Below are 17,477 nucleotides of genomic sequence, written 5' to 3'. Positions count from 1 at the left end.
TTTAGTTCCACCTCTTTGTATGATAAAATCATAACCACTAAATTCTATTAAACAAACAAAACTGTTATACTACATTTTACGTCAATAATTCCAAGTCTGCAGACAGTACGCCTTTAATTTTTTTTTTTTATTCTACTGTTTCTTTTTAATGATTCAGTTTATTTAACTGAACTCTCTTTTATACCAATTTGTGATTAAAATGAGTTCAAATTAAATAAGATTTTGTTTTGTTTTTTAAACAGTGCCACACACTTGAATGCAACACTTGAAATTAAATTGGTGACTAAGTTCTCATCCTCACCCTTACCCTCCATGTACTTGTTTCCACCCCAGATCTGTCCATATATATATATATATATACATCTGATGTTTCGGTTGATGAATACCATGCAGCCAACATGATCATGTGGCCACAGAAGACGGTATTTACAGAAGTACAGATGCACTCACGTATGTCACATAGAGATGTGGCACGGACATAACATGCACATGCACGTAACAAAGAAATAGTGCAGGCTTTGGAAAGAGAGATGTTAATATGACAATGGTAATTTAGGATGTTTTAGTATCACAGTTTGTTATGATGTATGCTACCGTGCTGCTCGCTTAGCCTACCCATGTTACAGTAACCAAAAGTGAACTTCGCCCCTTGAATAAAAGGTGAACTTCACTTAAAATAAATGAACTGGGCATGCATGAAGTATGGGTGAGTATGAGAATAACAGCTTTACTGGATTATTTTCTTTTAGTACTTTTTTATTTATTAATAAGTTAGTGGCATCTCATACAGAGAACTCATACATAGCAGAGTTGTAGTCAGAATTAGCACTAACATTCTATTTTAAATTACCTAAACAAGTCATTCTCAATACTACTTATACAAAACTGTTACCTGAGTTCTCAGTTTAATCATATCAGATTCCATCTGGGAATTAGACTCATTTAGCTCCTTTATTTCTTCATCCAATTGTTTTATTTCCTCATCATTTTCTATACCTAAAGGGATATTAAAGGGAAGAAATGTAATAGAGTTCTAAACCTACAAGCAATGATAACAACAGTATCACCATTAGTATCAATAAAGCATTGTTAGAACAAACTATCTAGAATGTAATGCAATGAGTTTTGATAATAAGCTATTGTTAATGAAAAGACAATTTATACAAGAATTAAACATTATGCAACCCATCCAAAAAATTATTTAAAAGATCAGATGGTGCATGTTGCAATCTGCTGGTGTGGTACCACCTGGACATCAGCAGCCTGGTTAGGAATTTGTCTACTAATGTGCACTGTGGACCAGGTGTGACATCAAACCGGAGCTTATTATAGATATAAATCCACTAACTCCTGTGTTAAAAAGTGTCCCACACATGTGGAAGTGAGGGGGGGGGTCATCATTCAATCATCATCATCTATTTATATAGCGCCACTAATTCTGCAGCGCTGTACAGAGACATCAGTCCCTGCCCCATTGGAGCTTACAGTCTAAATTCCTTAACACACACACACACACACACACACACACAGACTAGGGTCAATTTTGTTAGCAGCCAATTAACCTACCAGTATGTTTTTGGAGTGTGGTAGGAAACCGGAGTACCCGGAGGAAACCCATGCAAACACAGGGCGAACATACAAACTCCTCACAGATAAGGCCGTGGTCGGGAATTGAACTCATGACCCCAGCGCTGTGAGGCTGAAGTGCTAACCACTATGCCACCATTTTTAGATAATTTTTAAATAATGTCTTTATTCCAGTTATGTTTAAGAAAATTAAATGATATATTTAATAATATAATTATGTCACTATTAAATCATTTATGCACTTTCAATACATTCTTAATATTAGCTTAGAAGGCAATTTGTGATTACTGTTATGAAATATGATTTTTATTAAAAAAAATAGTATTGATATGGATTAATATATAGAATGGTAGATAGAGATAACTAAAAAGTTAAATATAGAGATATTTAAATTTATTTAGGCAGCATTAAACACATAGTTGAATGTTTATTGATTGATTGGGTTTTTATTGATTTAATATTTATGTATGTGATTATATCTTTGGTTATTTTAATTATTTACAAAGAGATATATATGTAAAAAGCATATATTTATATATGTCTCCTCATAAACACTCAAACCATACACAGCTTTAATTATAGTTGGTAAATGTATGCTTAATTAACATGAATTTTAATGTCTCTTATTCATTTGCTTTTTTGCAGGGGATTTGAGGTTGTGAAATGTAATGATTATGTATATATGCTTTAAAAATAAATTTAAACTTAGTTAAACAGTAATATACCCATGAAACCTGGGGCATAAGGAAATATAAAGTATTTAGTTGTATTTTACTTTTTGCTGCTTTATAACAATTAGCAATAACAATAAATTAATGTAAGGGAACACATTGCCACGATTATTTCCAGATAATAACATCAATTTTAATTTCAATTACAAAATAAAAAGAGAGGACTGATGTCTGTATATGAAGAGGTACAATCTTTCCCTCACTACACACATTTATAGTATATAACAGCAAATACTTACATGGGGGCAAGTTAAGATTTTCTTTAAATTAATTATCAAAGAAGTAAAGTAAACGAGTGCATCATAAGACTCCATCTTTATAACATTTAAATAACAGCATATACCATTTGTTGCCCGCTGCTTTATGGTCATCATCTCTTCTCCTGACAATCTGGCTTTCTTCATTGCCGACGTGGCTCTTGGGCATCCCGATAAACTAAAAACATAACGTTTACATTGTGAAATGAGTAGGTCATTTGTTTGTTTTCGTTCTTTAGGATTATTTTGAGTATGGAACATTGACAACAAAACAAATTAAATACCCTCATAAAAAACAAAGGTGAAAAACAAAAGCATAAATTAATGACAAAAAAGAAAAAAAATTAATACATCAAACAATACAGACTATAAGTGTGGGATAACAATGGTATTGGGAAAAGCCTTGCTTCCTACTAGATGCAAGTGCAGCCTCTAAGTAGAGCCTATATAATGATAGGGGGAGTTTCCACCCTCTAAAGTTTATTAGTATATAGTATAATAGGTTCTAGGGCGCATGAAGATGTATAATGACAGGTATGTTACAGATAAATAAACGTTAATGTGATGGGGCAGCACGGTGGCTTAGTGGTTAGCACTTCTGCCTCTCAGCACTGGGGTCCTGAGTTCAATTCCCAACCATGGCCTTATCTGTGAGGTGTTTGTATGTTCTCCCTGTGTTTGCGTGGTTTTCCTCCGGGTGCTCCAGTTTCCTCCCACACTAAAAAAACATACTCATAGGTTAATTGGCTGCTAACAAACTAACAAATTCACCCTAGTCTGTCTGTATGTGTGTGTGTTAGGGAATTTAGACTGTAAGCTCCAATGGGGCAGGGACTGATGTGAATGAGTTCTCTGTACAGCGCTGCGGAATTAGTGGTGCTAAATGGTGATGATGATGATAGGTATCACTGTGACATAATAAATACAAATTCTGGCCAGAATATCATACAGAGTTATGACATGCATAAACAGCAATGTATTGAGATGCTGGTAATACCGCAGGAGGTGGGCTGCAAGTAGCCCACATTAAAGCAGTTCAAGAAAAAAAAGTCACATAAGAATGAAGTGCAGATATGCAATTTATATCTATGCAAAAATAGGTCATCTAAGTGAAGCTGGCCACCTCCAAATACTTCTCAAAAACTGCTCTAAATTTTGGCAATGTGTCTTCCCATATGTAAAAAGTTTTTCTTTAGTTCTGATATTTTTACTTTCACCAAAGACTCAGTATAAGTTTAGGTTAGCTAGAAAAAACTGCACAAGTCTGTGAAATGTAATAGTTTGTTTACTTAACCAATTTATTGTCATGATCCAATTTATGTGTGCTTAATTATTAACAACAATATTTGATTCTGTTAACTTTACTCAATGGGAACTTGTTTACAAAATTCTTGAACATTAACTATGCTTTATTATTTTTATTTTTATACATTTGTTGGGTGTTAAATAACATGACTGTGGATTTATTACGACTTTTATTCTAGTAGCTATGTTCGCAGCTTAGGATGAAGAATGGTGGCCTTTTAGAAAAAAAAAGTAGTAGCCTTAATTTATATGATAACCGGTGCTGGCTTACTATTTCATTCTAAACTCTATGACAGCAGACTGGTTAACAGAACACGTAGGGCTAGATTTACTAAGCTGCAGGTTTGAAAAAGTGGGGATGTTGCCTATAGCAACCAATCAGATTCTAGCTGTCATTTATTTAGTACTTTCTACAAAATGACAGCTAAAATCTGATTGGTTGCTATAGGCAACATCCCCACTTTTTCAAACCCACAGCTTAGTAAAAATAGCCCTTAGTGTTTATAGTCCTTCTACTTTTGAAATATCTTACAATTGATAGGTTTGTAACTAAGGCTACAAGTATTTTAAAACTAGGGGCTAGAGTTTTCAAACCTTCTAAAATGGAAAAGTGGAGGTGTTGCCTATAGCAACCAATGAGATTCTAGCTATCATTTATCTACTACTTTCTAGAAAATGAGAGATAGCATCTGATTGGTTGCTATGGGCAACTTTTCCTTTTTAGAAGGTTTGATACATTTAGCCATACAAAGTTTCCAGAATGGCCAGACCAACTTGTCAATAATGCTTCAGGAACCATTAGATTTCATGTTTTTATAGCTAATTATTTATGAAGATAGCGGTTTGTTATTTTGTATAAAAAAAATTGTCATGTCTAGAGTTTTCGTGTTTATAAATCAGTGACTTACCTTCGGTGTGTAAGAAAACTACCACTGATATGTCCAGATCCATCACATCCTGGGGTGGGACAGGACATTCCTTCAGTTTTTCCAGATTTCCATGAGAACTGTGATCCATTCAAGTAGCCGTCTTTCTGCCTCTTGGCTGCCAGTGGACATCCTGATGCACTGCGATGAGATGCGTACTTTCCAGTCACATGACCTTGTCCATCACACCCGGGCACTGGGCATCTGGTAATCAAAGTGAGAAGACAAGAAATGTTATTTTTATTTCAGAACCATATTATTTTCTTCAACTACATGCCAGTAATGGTACAAGGTTAATGTCTTTGGAAAAAAAAGTTTTCAGTTTGACGGGTAGTAAGCCAGTGGTAGTCAACTTTTGGCACCATAGGTATTATGGAATTACAAGTCCACAATAGCTACAAACATACGATGCCCACACCAAATATATATGTGGGGAGCAGCACAGGAGAAGTCTTGTAAGTGCGAGTGAGAGGTGGTTACCACAGACGAAACAAGGTGTAAGGAATTACTCTGATATTTGCACCTCCGACCACTAGATGTCTCTGTATTTGTAACTTGCCCTTAGATTTGACCTTATCCAAGATGGGCAGAATGGCATCAAGGAGAAACCATCTTGGATCCTGTTTCATGTTTGGGATATAATAGGCACTTCCTGGATTGAGTATTCTGCTTGCTCAGCTCCAGCTACTTGCTACACTTCCTTGCATCTGTGATTACCCACTTGTGTACCACCTGGCAAACGTCTGACTACTCTCTGGGTATCTGCTTGGATATTGAACTTCAGATAATACCACCAGTATCGTTACACAAGGTGGACGTCAGTGGTAAATCTAAGAGGGCTGGAGGGAGAGTATTTTGATATGAGATTTGACATGTATGAAGAGGTGGTGTTGTTGAGGGCATTGTAGGTAAGGTTAAGTAATTTGAAATGGATTCTGGAAGACACAGGGAGCCAGTGTAGGGATTTGCAAAATGGTGTGGCAGATGTAGAACTGTGAGAGAGGAAGATTAGTTTTGCAGCAGTATTTAGGATGGATTGTGGATATATGGGTGTTGGTACCAGATAGCAGGAGGTTGCAGTAGTCAAAACGGGAGATGATGAGAGAATGGATAAGAGTTTTGGTCGCATGTTGAGTAAGGAAAGGGCGTATTATGGCAATTTTTTTAAGTTGGAATCACTAGGGCTGGGAGAGAGTCTGGATATGAGGAATAAAGCAGAGGGTGGGATTCAAGTATTACACCAAGGCAGCAGGCTTGGGAGACTGAAGAAAATGTGGTGTTCTTGACAGTGAGGAGATTTGAGGGGAGGTGGTGATTCTGACAGGTGGAAAGTTAATAAGCTCTGTTTTGGATATGTTGATCTTTAGATAGCATTGGGACATCCATGTGAAGATAGCTGAAAGACAGTTTGTTACACAATGTAGTAAAGAAGGCGGGAGGTCAGTTGAAGAGATATAGATTTGGGTGTCATCGGCGTAGAGGTACTGGAGGCAAAAGGAGCAAATTAGTGCCCCAAGAGAAGAGGTGTATGTACAATGAAAAAAGTAAAGGGCTAACAACAGAGTCTTGTGGGACCCTAAGATAGTAGGAGTGGAGAGGAGGATGTGCCAGAGGTAGAAACACTATAAAACCAGCTTACTTGCAATTCAAAAATACATACAAAAAGTTTCAAATATTGTGATGAAAATAATATCACTGTGCATTATATGACAAATACTTTAAAATGATGCCTATTTTTTATTGTTTATCATCCAACAAATTGCCAAATCCTAGAGATTCTACACTGAAATGTTGTGCGTTTAATGTAATTCTGCTTTCTTCTTTGACATTGATAATATGGGGATCACCATTACCTGGATAACATCATATTATATCCCATCATGTTTTCTGTGAATGCCACAGAATTTGTTTTGTATGGGTTATGTAGTACATATAAATGTATAGAGAAGGGAGGAAGGCAATTCAGTAAATACACTTGAAGAAAAACAACATCCAGAGAAAACTAGTTCATGACCAACTAGAAGGGAAGTGCACAATTACATATCCTGGAATTAAGTGATGTCCGGTATATCTCAGTAATTTTAGATGTAGGATAACTTGATGGTTGGGGACCTTGGCTGACATCCCAGCTTGATTTCTGTTTTCAAGAGACTAAAAGCATATTTCAAGCTGCAAGAAATGCCCGTAATTGATCTGCAATCATATTTAAAGCTGTGGCTTATACTTTAATGTCCTAAAAGCACCAAAAGCAAATGCACTAATTTATCCTTTGGTGATGAGATTAATGCACTTTTTTCATGGATTAAATGTAGGAAATTGCTATAGGTCTATATCTGAATTTCCCAGAGAAGATCTGTAAATCTTTTGTTCAGTATTTGGTTCATGTGAATTCAGACACCAGGGGGTAAATGTGTCAAACTGAGAGTTTTCCGGCGGGTTTGAAAAACCAATCAGATTCTAGCTATCATTTATTTAGTACATTCTGCAAAATGATAGCTAGAATCTGATTGGTTGCTATGGGCAACATCTCCACTTTTCAAACCCGCCGGAAAACTCTCATTTACATTTACCCCCTGATGTACATAGATTAATAGAATTAGCGGTCTGTTTAAAAATAGCCATAAGAAACATATTCCATTGCTGCAGTCTTTTTTCGCCAAATTTAACAATAACATTTTGCTGGTGTAGCTGAGCGATGCCGGCTGGCAGTAATGGGATGGATTTTGGTCCATCAGTGTATAAGCCAGTTTGCCACTTGTGCATGCCCACTGGAACTGTAAACTAAAATTGGGAAAAATCCTGCGCCCTGGTAAAAATTCTATTTAAGCATCTTGTTAGTTAAAGTGTTGGTGTCCCCCTCTTCTCCTTCCCTTGAGTGGCCGCAAAACCATATGACTACATAAGAAGTGCAGATTACCAATTTTCCGCTGAGGCACTGGAACTGGAAGTCTAGGTTTGGGTTTCCAGTTATAGATTTGTTAAAAAAAAATTAAAACAATAATAAAATGTTTAAAAAGTATAAAAGAAAAAAAAAATGGATTGGGCTATTACAATTCAATGAAAGACTTTATTTAAATGGATAAGTGTCGTCCCCCCTGCTCTTGCTATCCTGAGATGGGGATAGGAGGACAGTGGTGGCCAGGGTGCTTTGATAAATAGAGAAAAGCTATAAATGAAAGTTTTTGCCAGATCTAGATCGCTATAGTCTATTATTCGTGGATAGGGGCAAAATCCCCACTGTATTCCTTTCACTAGCAATAGCAAAAACTGGGGACAAGAAAAATGCTTTATTAATAAAATAAAGCATTTTTCTTTTTTAATAAAGTTTATTTTATTTTACTTTTTTCTATTTCTTTGAAACAACTAAAGCCTTAAATCCTGCGAAAATTTTCGTAAAAAAAAAAGTTAATGTTTAAGTAATTTTAAGTAACAGAGCAATTTATTAAGCTTCTAATGCTGGAGATATCACAGATATCTGCAGCCTTTACTACACTAGCAAATGTTCTCTATGGGGACGGTTAAATGGGACAATTTAACAAGCTCCAATAAGATTAGCATTTTGCAGTTTGTCTCTGGCTGTTATTTTCACTCTTGACCATTGTTAATGAAAATCTTATTTCTCAAGATAAATCTGCCCATACAAGAGATTCCAATGGCCTGTTTCCTAGGTTTAGACAGAAATGGCCACAAACCGTCATGTCCACAGTCTGACTCAAGATAACCTTCCCTTCTGACAAATGGAGGTACCATAGTATAGACCAATATTTCACAATATAAGTAGTTGTGGGTAACCTGATTGGTTCTTGGTCCTCTTTGTCTTCTTTGCTTTGTGCTATCTTGATGCCACTTTTCTTTGCCCTCGGACAACCTGAAAGACTAATAAAGGACAAAAAGTAATTCATTAAGGACCAACTAAACCCAATAGCATTTGTTAATATATAGAGCAAATATAGGCGCTGAATAAGCAGGCTAGATGGACCAATCCGTTCTTTTCTGCTGTCATATTCTATGTTTCCATTTTAAAGCCTGTGTATCAGGTATCAGGGATATTGTAGTAGAGTAGAATATTGGAAGTCAGTGTAAGTAAAGGTGGTGCTTCTTTATCTTGCATCACTCTAATACGTAAATACTGGACCTGAGCTGAAAACCTATTATAAACATTTATATATAATGTCTACTAAACATTTGTGTACCGGTTTCTTTTTCTGTTGGCAAAAAACTAAAAAGGAATCTCAGTGTGTTTTTGTTTTCTTTTTTTCCTCTTAAGAGTTAATAGCAGACATTTAGGAAATCTGGTGCATAGATAAAAGGGTTTGATACCCATAGGAACCAATCACATTCTGCCATTTTTCTAGCGTAGTTTAGAAAATGAAAGAAAATGTCTGATTATTTGCAGCACTTGTTTCTTTCATAAGTTTCCTATAATACATTTCCTGACGTTATCACTGTCCCTGTATGAATACCTTCTATGGGAAGCATAATTTCCAGTTATATGTCCAGAGCCATCGCAGCCAGGAGTCGGACACCTAAAACCAGAAAAATGTATATTCGGCCATTTAATGAGAAAAAGGCATGATGTGATATAAAATACAAAAAAAAGTCAATAGAATAATTAGCATGTGTAGCATATAAAATAACAGGTAGGTTCAGCAAAAAAAAAAAAAAAACCTCATTGCAGGTCATCTAACCTTGTATATAAATATATATATATATGTATATAAATATATATATATATATATATATATATATATATATATATATATATATAGATTGATTCATTCTGGTATTATTAATTAACCGTTTTCTAAGTGTCATGTGAATACTATGGCAACCACAGTCACCTGACATATAATCTAGTGACCACTGAGAAGTTTCCTGACTGGCTCACGATAGGGACACTTTTTTTTCCATTTTTAACAAGTTTCCAAAGGAGCTTCAAATTTATCTGGTAAATATGGTGCTCATGTATTTTACACCAGAATTTGGTCATTCAAATCTCTACAGTGTGGATATTCTTTAATATAAAGATGCATATGTTGCAACCTTTAGTGACAAAAGCTTTGTGACGTACAATTAGTATTTTTACAACTAATAGAACTAAAGGAAATAAAAAAATAATAATAGCTTTAGTACAGTAAAAAACATATTGTAATCTGATCATTATTCAATATGACGATTGCAAATAATATAAATACCATTTTGGTATTAAGTCATACAGCATAGCCGAGTGGGTCTGTCAGTTATAAAGTCTGACACCAGGCTCATCAAAATTCTAAAGACTGTACGTGCTGACAAAAGTCAAATGTATATGCTTTTCCTAGTGTAATAGTAAGGAGCAACACAATTATAAGATGTATGATGTTGTTGTAATACATGTATTAATATATTTGTTTTAGTTTCACATTTAACTGAAAAAGCAATTATAAGAAACATCTCTAGCTTGAAAAATCATATATGGATTGGCACGATACCACCCATTCACAGCATTGTAGAAGAGTATTTATTCTGAAAGTACAAAAGCTGCACATAACTATATTTATATACAGTTTACCGTGACAATGCCGACATTAAAAGACCAATGTCATCAGGGTCTGTTGGCTTTATCCCAGACCCAACAGCATTGGTCTTTTAATGTCGGCATTGTCATCGGCGGCATTGTGCATGTCGCCAATCACGTTGTCGCCATTGTGAACCTGTCAGCACAATGGAAGCCTCCGCATTTAAGTGCCACTGTCGGAATTAGGTATCCCACTCTAGTTAACCACATACAAAACGTCTGTCAGTACTCATATATATACTAGACTAATCAAAGCTAATATCTCTATTCAGTGGAGAGACACTGGCCGTTGTAGAGGTGCAGCAGCTACGGAGCCCAGAGAGGAGCTCAGAAAAGCAGAGCGGGAGTAACAAGGGATGGACTGCATCACTGGATGGCCTCGCCAAATTTTGATATGGGACTGGGCAATGTGTTGTAACACCGCTGTCTGTATTGACTTCACTAAGCTACCAAACACTTTGTTATGTGTACCATGCTACAAAGGTGTTCACTTGCCAAGCTGCAACACAGCGGATCGCCAGAGTAATGCAGTGAGACTCTCTTAGCCCTCTTAGTAACATTAAGTCTCCCATAACCGACACAAAAGGGGGGGAGTAGACATGCCCCTGTTCCACACACACACACACACACACACACACATACACACACACACACACACACACACACACACACACACACACACTCCATCGGGGAGGGGGGATTTTATTAAACCCTAGACCCAAACTGCATAAGAAGGGGCAGCTTAAGGCCCTTACAACTAGACTGGGGTACATTTCATTAAAATTCCACCCGAAACTAAGAAAGGGGGCATACTAATTCAGGGTTCCGACTCCCTTAGGAGTATCTATTTATTATTACTTTTTTTACACTGCATTGTCCACTTCAGCTGATGGGCATCTTGCACATCACAAGTTACTAAGAGATTGTCCTTTCATTCTGCACCTTAGTGATGTACAGTGCAGAATGAGAAGACCAGAAATGTCCAGTGCAACTAATCTGTTAATTGTATTTAAAAGATATGTCCACCCTCAAATTCTTTAGCCACCAGCCCCCAGTTAGCAGAGCGGTTAGTCTCATGTTATGAGCCCCCTCAGTTCTAGACTACAAGACATCCTCTCCTCCATATCAACAACAGGGGATTGAGGGAGTAGATCTGAAGCAGCACTGGCAAGGCTGCCTAGTCCCAAACTGAATCCCTGGCATGGGCAAAGAGACTGGTGGTTAAAATTGTTATTTTGGGTAAACAAATCCTTTAAAAGAAAAAAAAAACTTAAGATGTGTCTTTCAGTCTTCAAGACTTAATCATTTTCTCTAGTTATATCATCTATGTGTCTTATGAACTAATTTTCAATGTGTTTCTAGAGATGTATTTGCAGTCAGTTTACTGATCTCTGCTATTTCTGATCCTTAAAAAAATCAGTAATAAGCGGCTTCAAAATGTGTCTGCAAAACTTGTATCCTAGAGGGCGATACTCAGCTCGACTACATGGTGGCAGCATTGATTCATGAAACCTTGTTCATAATGTAATCTAGAATTGCAGAAAACCTGCTGTCAATTTATCAGATATATAAATAAGCAGAGAATAATTGTAGCACGTCACATTTGGGGTTGGGGAGGTTTTATCACTAAACACCAGATCATATGTAACAGACATTGGCAGCGTATTCCCTCCCGAGATATTCGTTTCACAAGTTTTCTTATGCAAATTACATGAAGTGATAATTAGCTGAAATGAAGATGACATAAGCATGGAGGTGATTTACTCATAGTGTAAATCTGCACGTTTTCCTCTGTTAAAAGTGTAACGTGACTTGCATAAGAATTTGTGCCTGATCAATGTGGAGAGGTGTATTTCGCAAATGTTAAGGTGCTAATTGTTAGCATGAATGACTGTTTTTAATGTGACACCTATTTTGCAGATTACAGTATGTCCTAGTCCAAGCATAAGAACACTGTTGCTACCCAATTGTAATGAAACTACAAGTCCCAGCATGCTCTGCCAGCCTGACATATTGAGCTTTGCACTAACATATCAACTGGGGCACCCAGGTTGCCAAAGCCTGGCCTTCAGCTAAAAGGACATGCTGGTCTTGTAATAAGACAGCAACTCAGGTGCCACATTTTGCCTAAGCTTGACCGAAAATTTATACATCCACTCTAGCTGGAGTACCACCGTTTCATAGGTGCAACTGTCTCCAATTTCCAGGGAGAGACCCAAGTTTTAAGGATTTGTACCTAGAAATATTTCTGTTTGGAAATTACCTTCTTTCCATATCAACCGACTACACAGTACAATTCCTCTTATGGGGCCTGATTCATTAAGGATCTTAACTTGAGAAACGTCTTATTTCAGTCTCCTGGACAAAACCATGTTACAATGCAAGGGGTGTAAATTAGTATTCTGTTTTGCACATAAGTTAAATACTGACTGTTTTTTCATGTAGCACACAAATATCAACTTTAAATTTCAGTGTACAAATAAGCTATCAAGTATCTGTGTACTGCATGAAAAAACAGTCAGTATTTAACTTATGTGCAAAACAGAATACTAATTTACACCCCTTGCATTGTGACATGGTTTTTTCCAGGAGACTGAAATAAAAAGTTTCTCAAGTTAAGATCCTTAATGAATCAGGCCCATGGTCATTATTGTTATTTTTTTAATGTACATCTATTGTTATTCAAGTTGAGCATTTAAAATGCAAAAAAAGCACATTATATACCATTTAGACATCCTCAGGAAAGATATCACAATGGAGGGCTACAAGGCCCATCTAGATCCATATGATCACACCACGTCCTTTTACATTATTTAAAAGTGTTGGCAACAATGCAGGTCACCTAAGTGATGTCCTAGAACTTACTCACCCACAAGTGCTTATTGTGTTGTTCCTAAGGAGCTGGGGTGCCACAAGCTACTGACAGATCTTCATTTCTGGAGAGGTCATATAGTCCTGAGCCTAGGGTGGCAGAATGTCAGGAAGGGTAGGCTGCCTCTTGTTTTATCATCTTACAACATTTGTTTTCCTATAAACGCCTCCCAGTTTTAACTAATGGATGACTTTTAAATTACTGTCTGAATATATTTATTTTGTTTATACAGAGGGATCGTCAGAGTTATTCTGCATGGAACCTGTGGTGCAAATTCTGTGTCTAGAGGTTGAGGCTTAACAGTGGAGGAAGCAAAGTCTGAGAGCTCCTGTGAAAAGATCAATTTTTAGAGGTTATCCCTACCCCACCTGGCCAATTACTGCCTATGTCAGTAGTGCTCCAAAGAACAAATAGAGCCAAATAATTCTCTTTTACCTAAAGCAAATCTCCAACCTCAGATCTGAGGCCTCTACAGGCCTCTATGAACATCTATAGGCTCCCTCCTTTATTTAGAAAACATCTCTGGTCCACTGCGATTGGACTTTGAATCTGGAGTCTTCACGCTGAGAGTGTAAACCTTGGGCCAACTACTGCGACTACAGGCAGCGACACCAGCCTCCGCGACAAAGTAATTACATCAAGAAGCTTCCAATGCAGCAAGAATGCCTGGGCAGAGCACTTTGATCACTTGGCAGCAGACTATATCCTGCTGAGCATGAGTAGAGTAAACCCCTAAGACTCCATCCAGTGACGATGAAGTCTCTGGTAGTCCCAGTAAGCTACCCGGATTTTCAAACAAAGACCATATATGGCCAAATGGTGTTGACATCACAACTGTTTTTCATCAGAAAAGCCGCTGCTCAGAGGAGCATATTATATCTGAAAATATTCTCTCCTATAACAATTTCTGCTTAATTATTCCATGGGGGATGGTGGCCATCTATAGTCTCTCACTGCAAGTTCTTTCATCCGGTTTACTAGCCTTCACACATCTCCTCTCTTACAATGTTATAACTGTTGAGACATATGTGGAAAGATAAGATTGCCCATAAAAAAGACTTTATGAAAGTGAGACCACTCCCCCAGTCAGTTCTTAAAAATGACGGGTTCCATGGCAGAGAACAGCGTTATTCATTAAGAAATGAGAGATGGCTTTGACTAGCATTGTTAGAGAAAATGATTGAGCTAAGATTTTCCAAACTAGACATGCTAGCTTATTAAACGTATCCATAGTAGAAACTCAGTATAAGGGTATTTCAAGGTGGTATAGATGCCCAAGCCTCTTGCACAGACTGTTTCTGGAATTTCCTAATACATGCTAGAATACATTTTGGAAAGAGGTCATTCACACAGCAAAATTAATAGTGAGTTACCCGATAATTTCAGACTCTGGTTACTGAATCTATCCAGAATCCCAATTGTTAGGTACATAAGATTGTTACTGAAGCACCTAAATAATACAGCTAAAGCAGTAATACTCTAATACCCACGTGCTGGGGGTCCCACTCTCTTGAAACATTGGTTCACAAGAATTTATTTCTTAGGAACATGGAGAATATAATCTCATAAGCAGCTGATGAATATGAAGACTTTTGCACCACATGGCACAAGTGGCTGGAGTTTAAAGACTTGGGTTTGTGTGTTTGAATAAGAAAATATGCGACTAACAACATGGTGGAGTAATAAACTTTGACCATGCAAGCCGAGCGATTAAGGATGGAATGGGGAATAGATAGATGTCCTTTAAGCATAGAATTGGCCTGAATAGCAGCACTTTCCTTGCGTAGTGAAGACCAGGGATCTGTGCCTGCTGATATGCAACCTGATGGTTCACTCATCCTCTCTTTATGGGAGGCTGAACCTTGTGCCCCACCACCCCCCTTCCACATTTTCTTCCTCAAATTTGGTCTCTTCCCCACCACTTCTGATTCTTTTCTTTGTCCAGGTTTTCATTTCAATGTTTTGTTCCGTTCAAAGTTCTGTGTACTAAACATGAATGCAATAGCCTTCTGATTACATCTTGGTTGTGAGTCTTTGGAAATCTTTTGTTATGGATCGAGATTCCTGAAATGTACTTCCCATGGTTGTTATTATGTTGATGCCATTTATTTTTCAATAAAACAGTAAATAATTCTATGTCTCTAGGAGGGAATAGTCTTCTTAACATGGATTCCGCTGCTTTAAGCACAGCATGTAGCAGATACAATATCTTCTATTTCTTCTCATTTCGTATATTGATTATTGCTCTCACCATTATTGTCAGGAAAATCACATTGGCATCATTATATCACCTTTCCACACATAGTCTATAATCAGCACCGTGCAATTAGCAACTAGTTCTTCTAACATACAAAGCAATTTGATGCGGCATGTTGGTTTCACTCACATATTAAGTTGATGAATAGAAGAATTTATCAATATTTAATGATCAGGTTCCTCAGCTAGGTTCTCCTTTTTGCTGAAATATTATTATTGGTTTTCTCAGGCTACAGTGATATCATTTGTAACTATTTTATTTTAGATCCTTTGTCGTAACTTTTTTTTTTAGTGTGGTGAAAAAATAAAATTGCCACCTGCTCTTAATTTCCAGGAAATGTAATTTATTATAGCCTACATGAAAGTGATAACACAGTACCAGACAGTGTCATGGCTACTAGCTCTCCATCATCTATAACCTTACAAACAGGTGCCAAGAGAGTTTCCAATTATGTTAAAGGACAGTCACCATTGCAAGCCAACATTTATCATCTAATTGTTTCAGATTGACATGGATAACACGCAGGCGCTAAGTGTGTAGTATGCTGTGATGGGGCTCGGAGGTGAGAGGTGCCCGCCAGTGGGACTTCACTGGAGCCGGATGGGGCATTATCAAAAGAGTAGAGAGGTGCCTCAGAATTGGAGGTCGTCATCGCCAGGTACCTTCTCCAAAATTTGCTATGGGACCCACCATGACGACCATGTTCCATTACTACTAGTCAGGATAGGCTGCAACTCCGTAGGTGCTCGAGCACCCATAATATATGTGCTGCCACTATCCTATCTATGCATGGCATTTTGTAGTCATATGGGGACATACTTTAGAACCCCCAACCATTTTCAAAACTTGGACCCCATTCTAGTCACTTTATATACTAATATTTAAAAAAAACTAAATTTAAGCTTTTAACTTGCACAAAATTTCAGTCAAGGTCATCAGGGAACATTGTCTCTAATCTAAAGTATGGAAAGACACAATAAAATAAAAGTCCTTTGATCTTTCAGGGAGTGCAGCTGCACCTGATGACAATTCCATGATAAAATCCCAAACTAAACACTGTTTTGGCTGTAACCATCATTCCAGGACAGAGGGAAAAAATACAGCAGGCCACATCCTAGAGCATTCTCCTTAAATTTGCAGTTAGGGAAAATTATAGCTTTAAAAAATGATGTATTAAATCAACATAATTTTAGGAATTGATGACTTGTGCAGAATTTAGATGGAAAGTAAATAGTCATAGTCGTAACTACAGGGGTGGGAGGTAGGTGCTATGTGGCTCTGAGGGGAGAGGTGTGCGCCAATGGGGCTTTACTTCAATGGAGCCAGAATGGGACATACTCAAAAGTGTAGCGTGGTGTCTCAGAAGAGGAGATCATCATCACTTCACCCACATTTTGCTATGTTCCATTACTTCTAGTCAGCATAGGCACTAACTCACAATATTTGTGATGCCACTACCCATGCCTGTGCATGGCATTGTTTAGTCATATGCGGGAGTACTTGAGCAACCTCAACTATTTTAAAAAGTTGGCACCTATTCTAGCCACTTCATATACCAATAAATAAAGGAAAAACTAGCTTTAAACTTTTATTCGCTTGGGGCTTTACTGCACATGCCTCAGGTGGGCGGAGGTCTCTGGAGGGTGGGCTGACAGGGCCGTAACTAGGGCTGTGCGACAGGGGCGACCGCCCAGGGAGCAACACTGAAGGGGGGCACAATTTAGGAATATTTTAGGTTCATTTGGTTAAAATTGAGGGCAAGGGGGCGGCATTTGTCTTTCTCGCCCCAGGCGCTAGAATTATAAGTGACGGCTCTGTGGGCTAGCATCACCCTCCTCCCCCAAATTTTGCTATAAGTCCCGGTGATGCCATGTGCTGCCCCTACTAGTAGATATTATTTTTTTAAACACTAAAAAAGACTGCATTCAAACCTTTGAGCGGCCACTCATATTGTGCTGCCTTTTCGTCCTACAGAGATTGTAGGT

General features: G+C 37.5%; 1 protein-coding gene across 10 annotated transcripts in view; it reads right to left on the bottom strand.

Moving 5' to 3' along the window:
* MYT1L (myelin transcription factor 1 like) overlaps positions 1–17,477 on the bottom strand; it is a 409,017-nt gene that overhangs the window by 19,260 nt on the left and 372,280 nt on the right. For 9 of the 10 annotated variants that reach the window (XM_075201506.1, XM_075201505.1, XM_075201512.1 and 6 more), the window contains 5 exons: positions 9,270–9,332; positions 8,599–8,682; positions 4,789–5,010; positions 2,662–2,753; positions 893–996 (listed from right to left, as the gene is read on the bottom strand). In XM_075201506.1, the coding sequence (XP_075057607.1) occupies positions 893–996; positions 2,662–2,753; positions 4,789–5,010; positions 8,599–8,682; positions 9,270–9,332 (565 nt within the window). The remainder of the gene's footprint in view (positions 1–892; positions 997–2,661; positions 2,754–4,788; positions 5,011–8,598; positions 8,683–9,269; positions 9,333–17,477) is intronic. The other variant, XM_075201508.1, reaches the window with a different exon arrangement.

This window comes from Mixophyes fleayi, chromosome 3 (assembly GCF_038048845.1).
Source record: "Mixophyes fleayi isolate aMixFle1 chromosome 3, aMixFle1.hap1, whole genome shotgun sequence".
Classification (NCBI taxonomy): domain Eukaryota; kingdom Metazoa; phylum Chordata; class Amphibia; order Anura; family Limnodynastidae; genus Mixophyes; species Mixophyes fleayi.
Note: the sequence above shows the minus strand (reverse complement) of the source record. Positions and strands in the feature narration are given on the sequence as shown.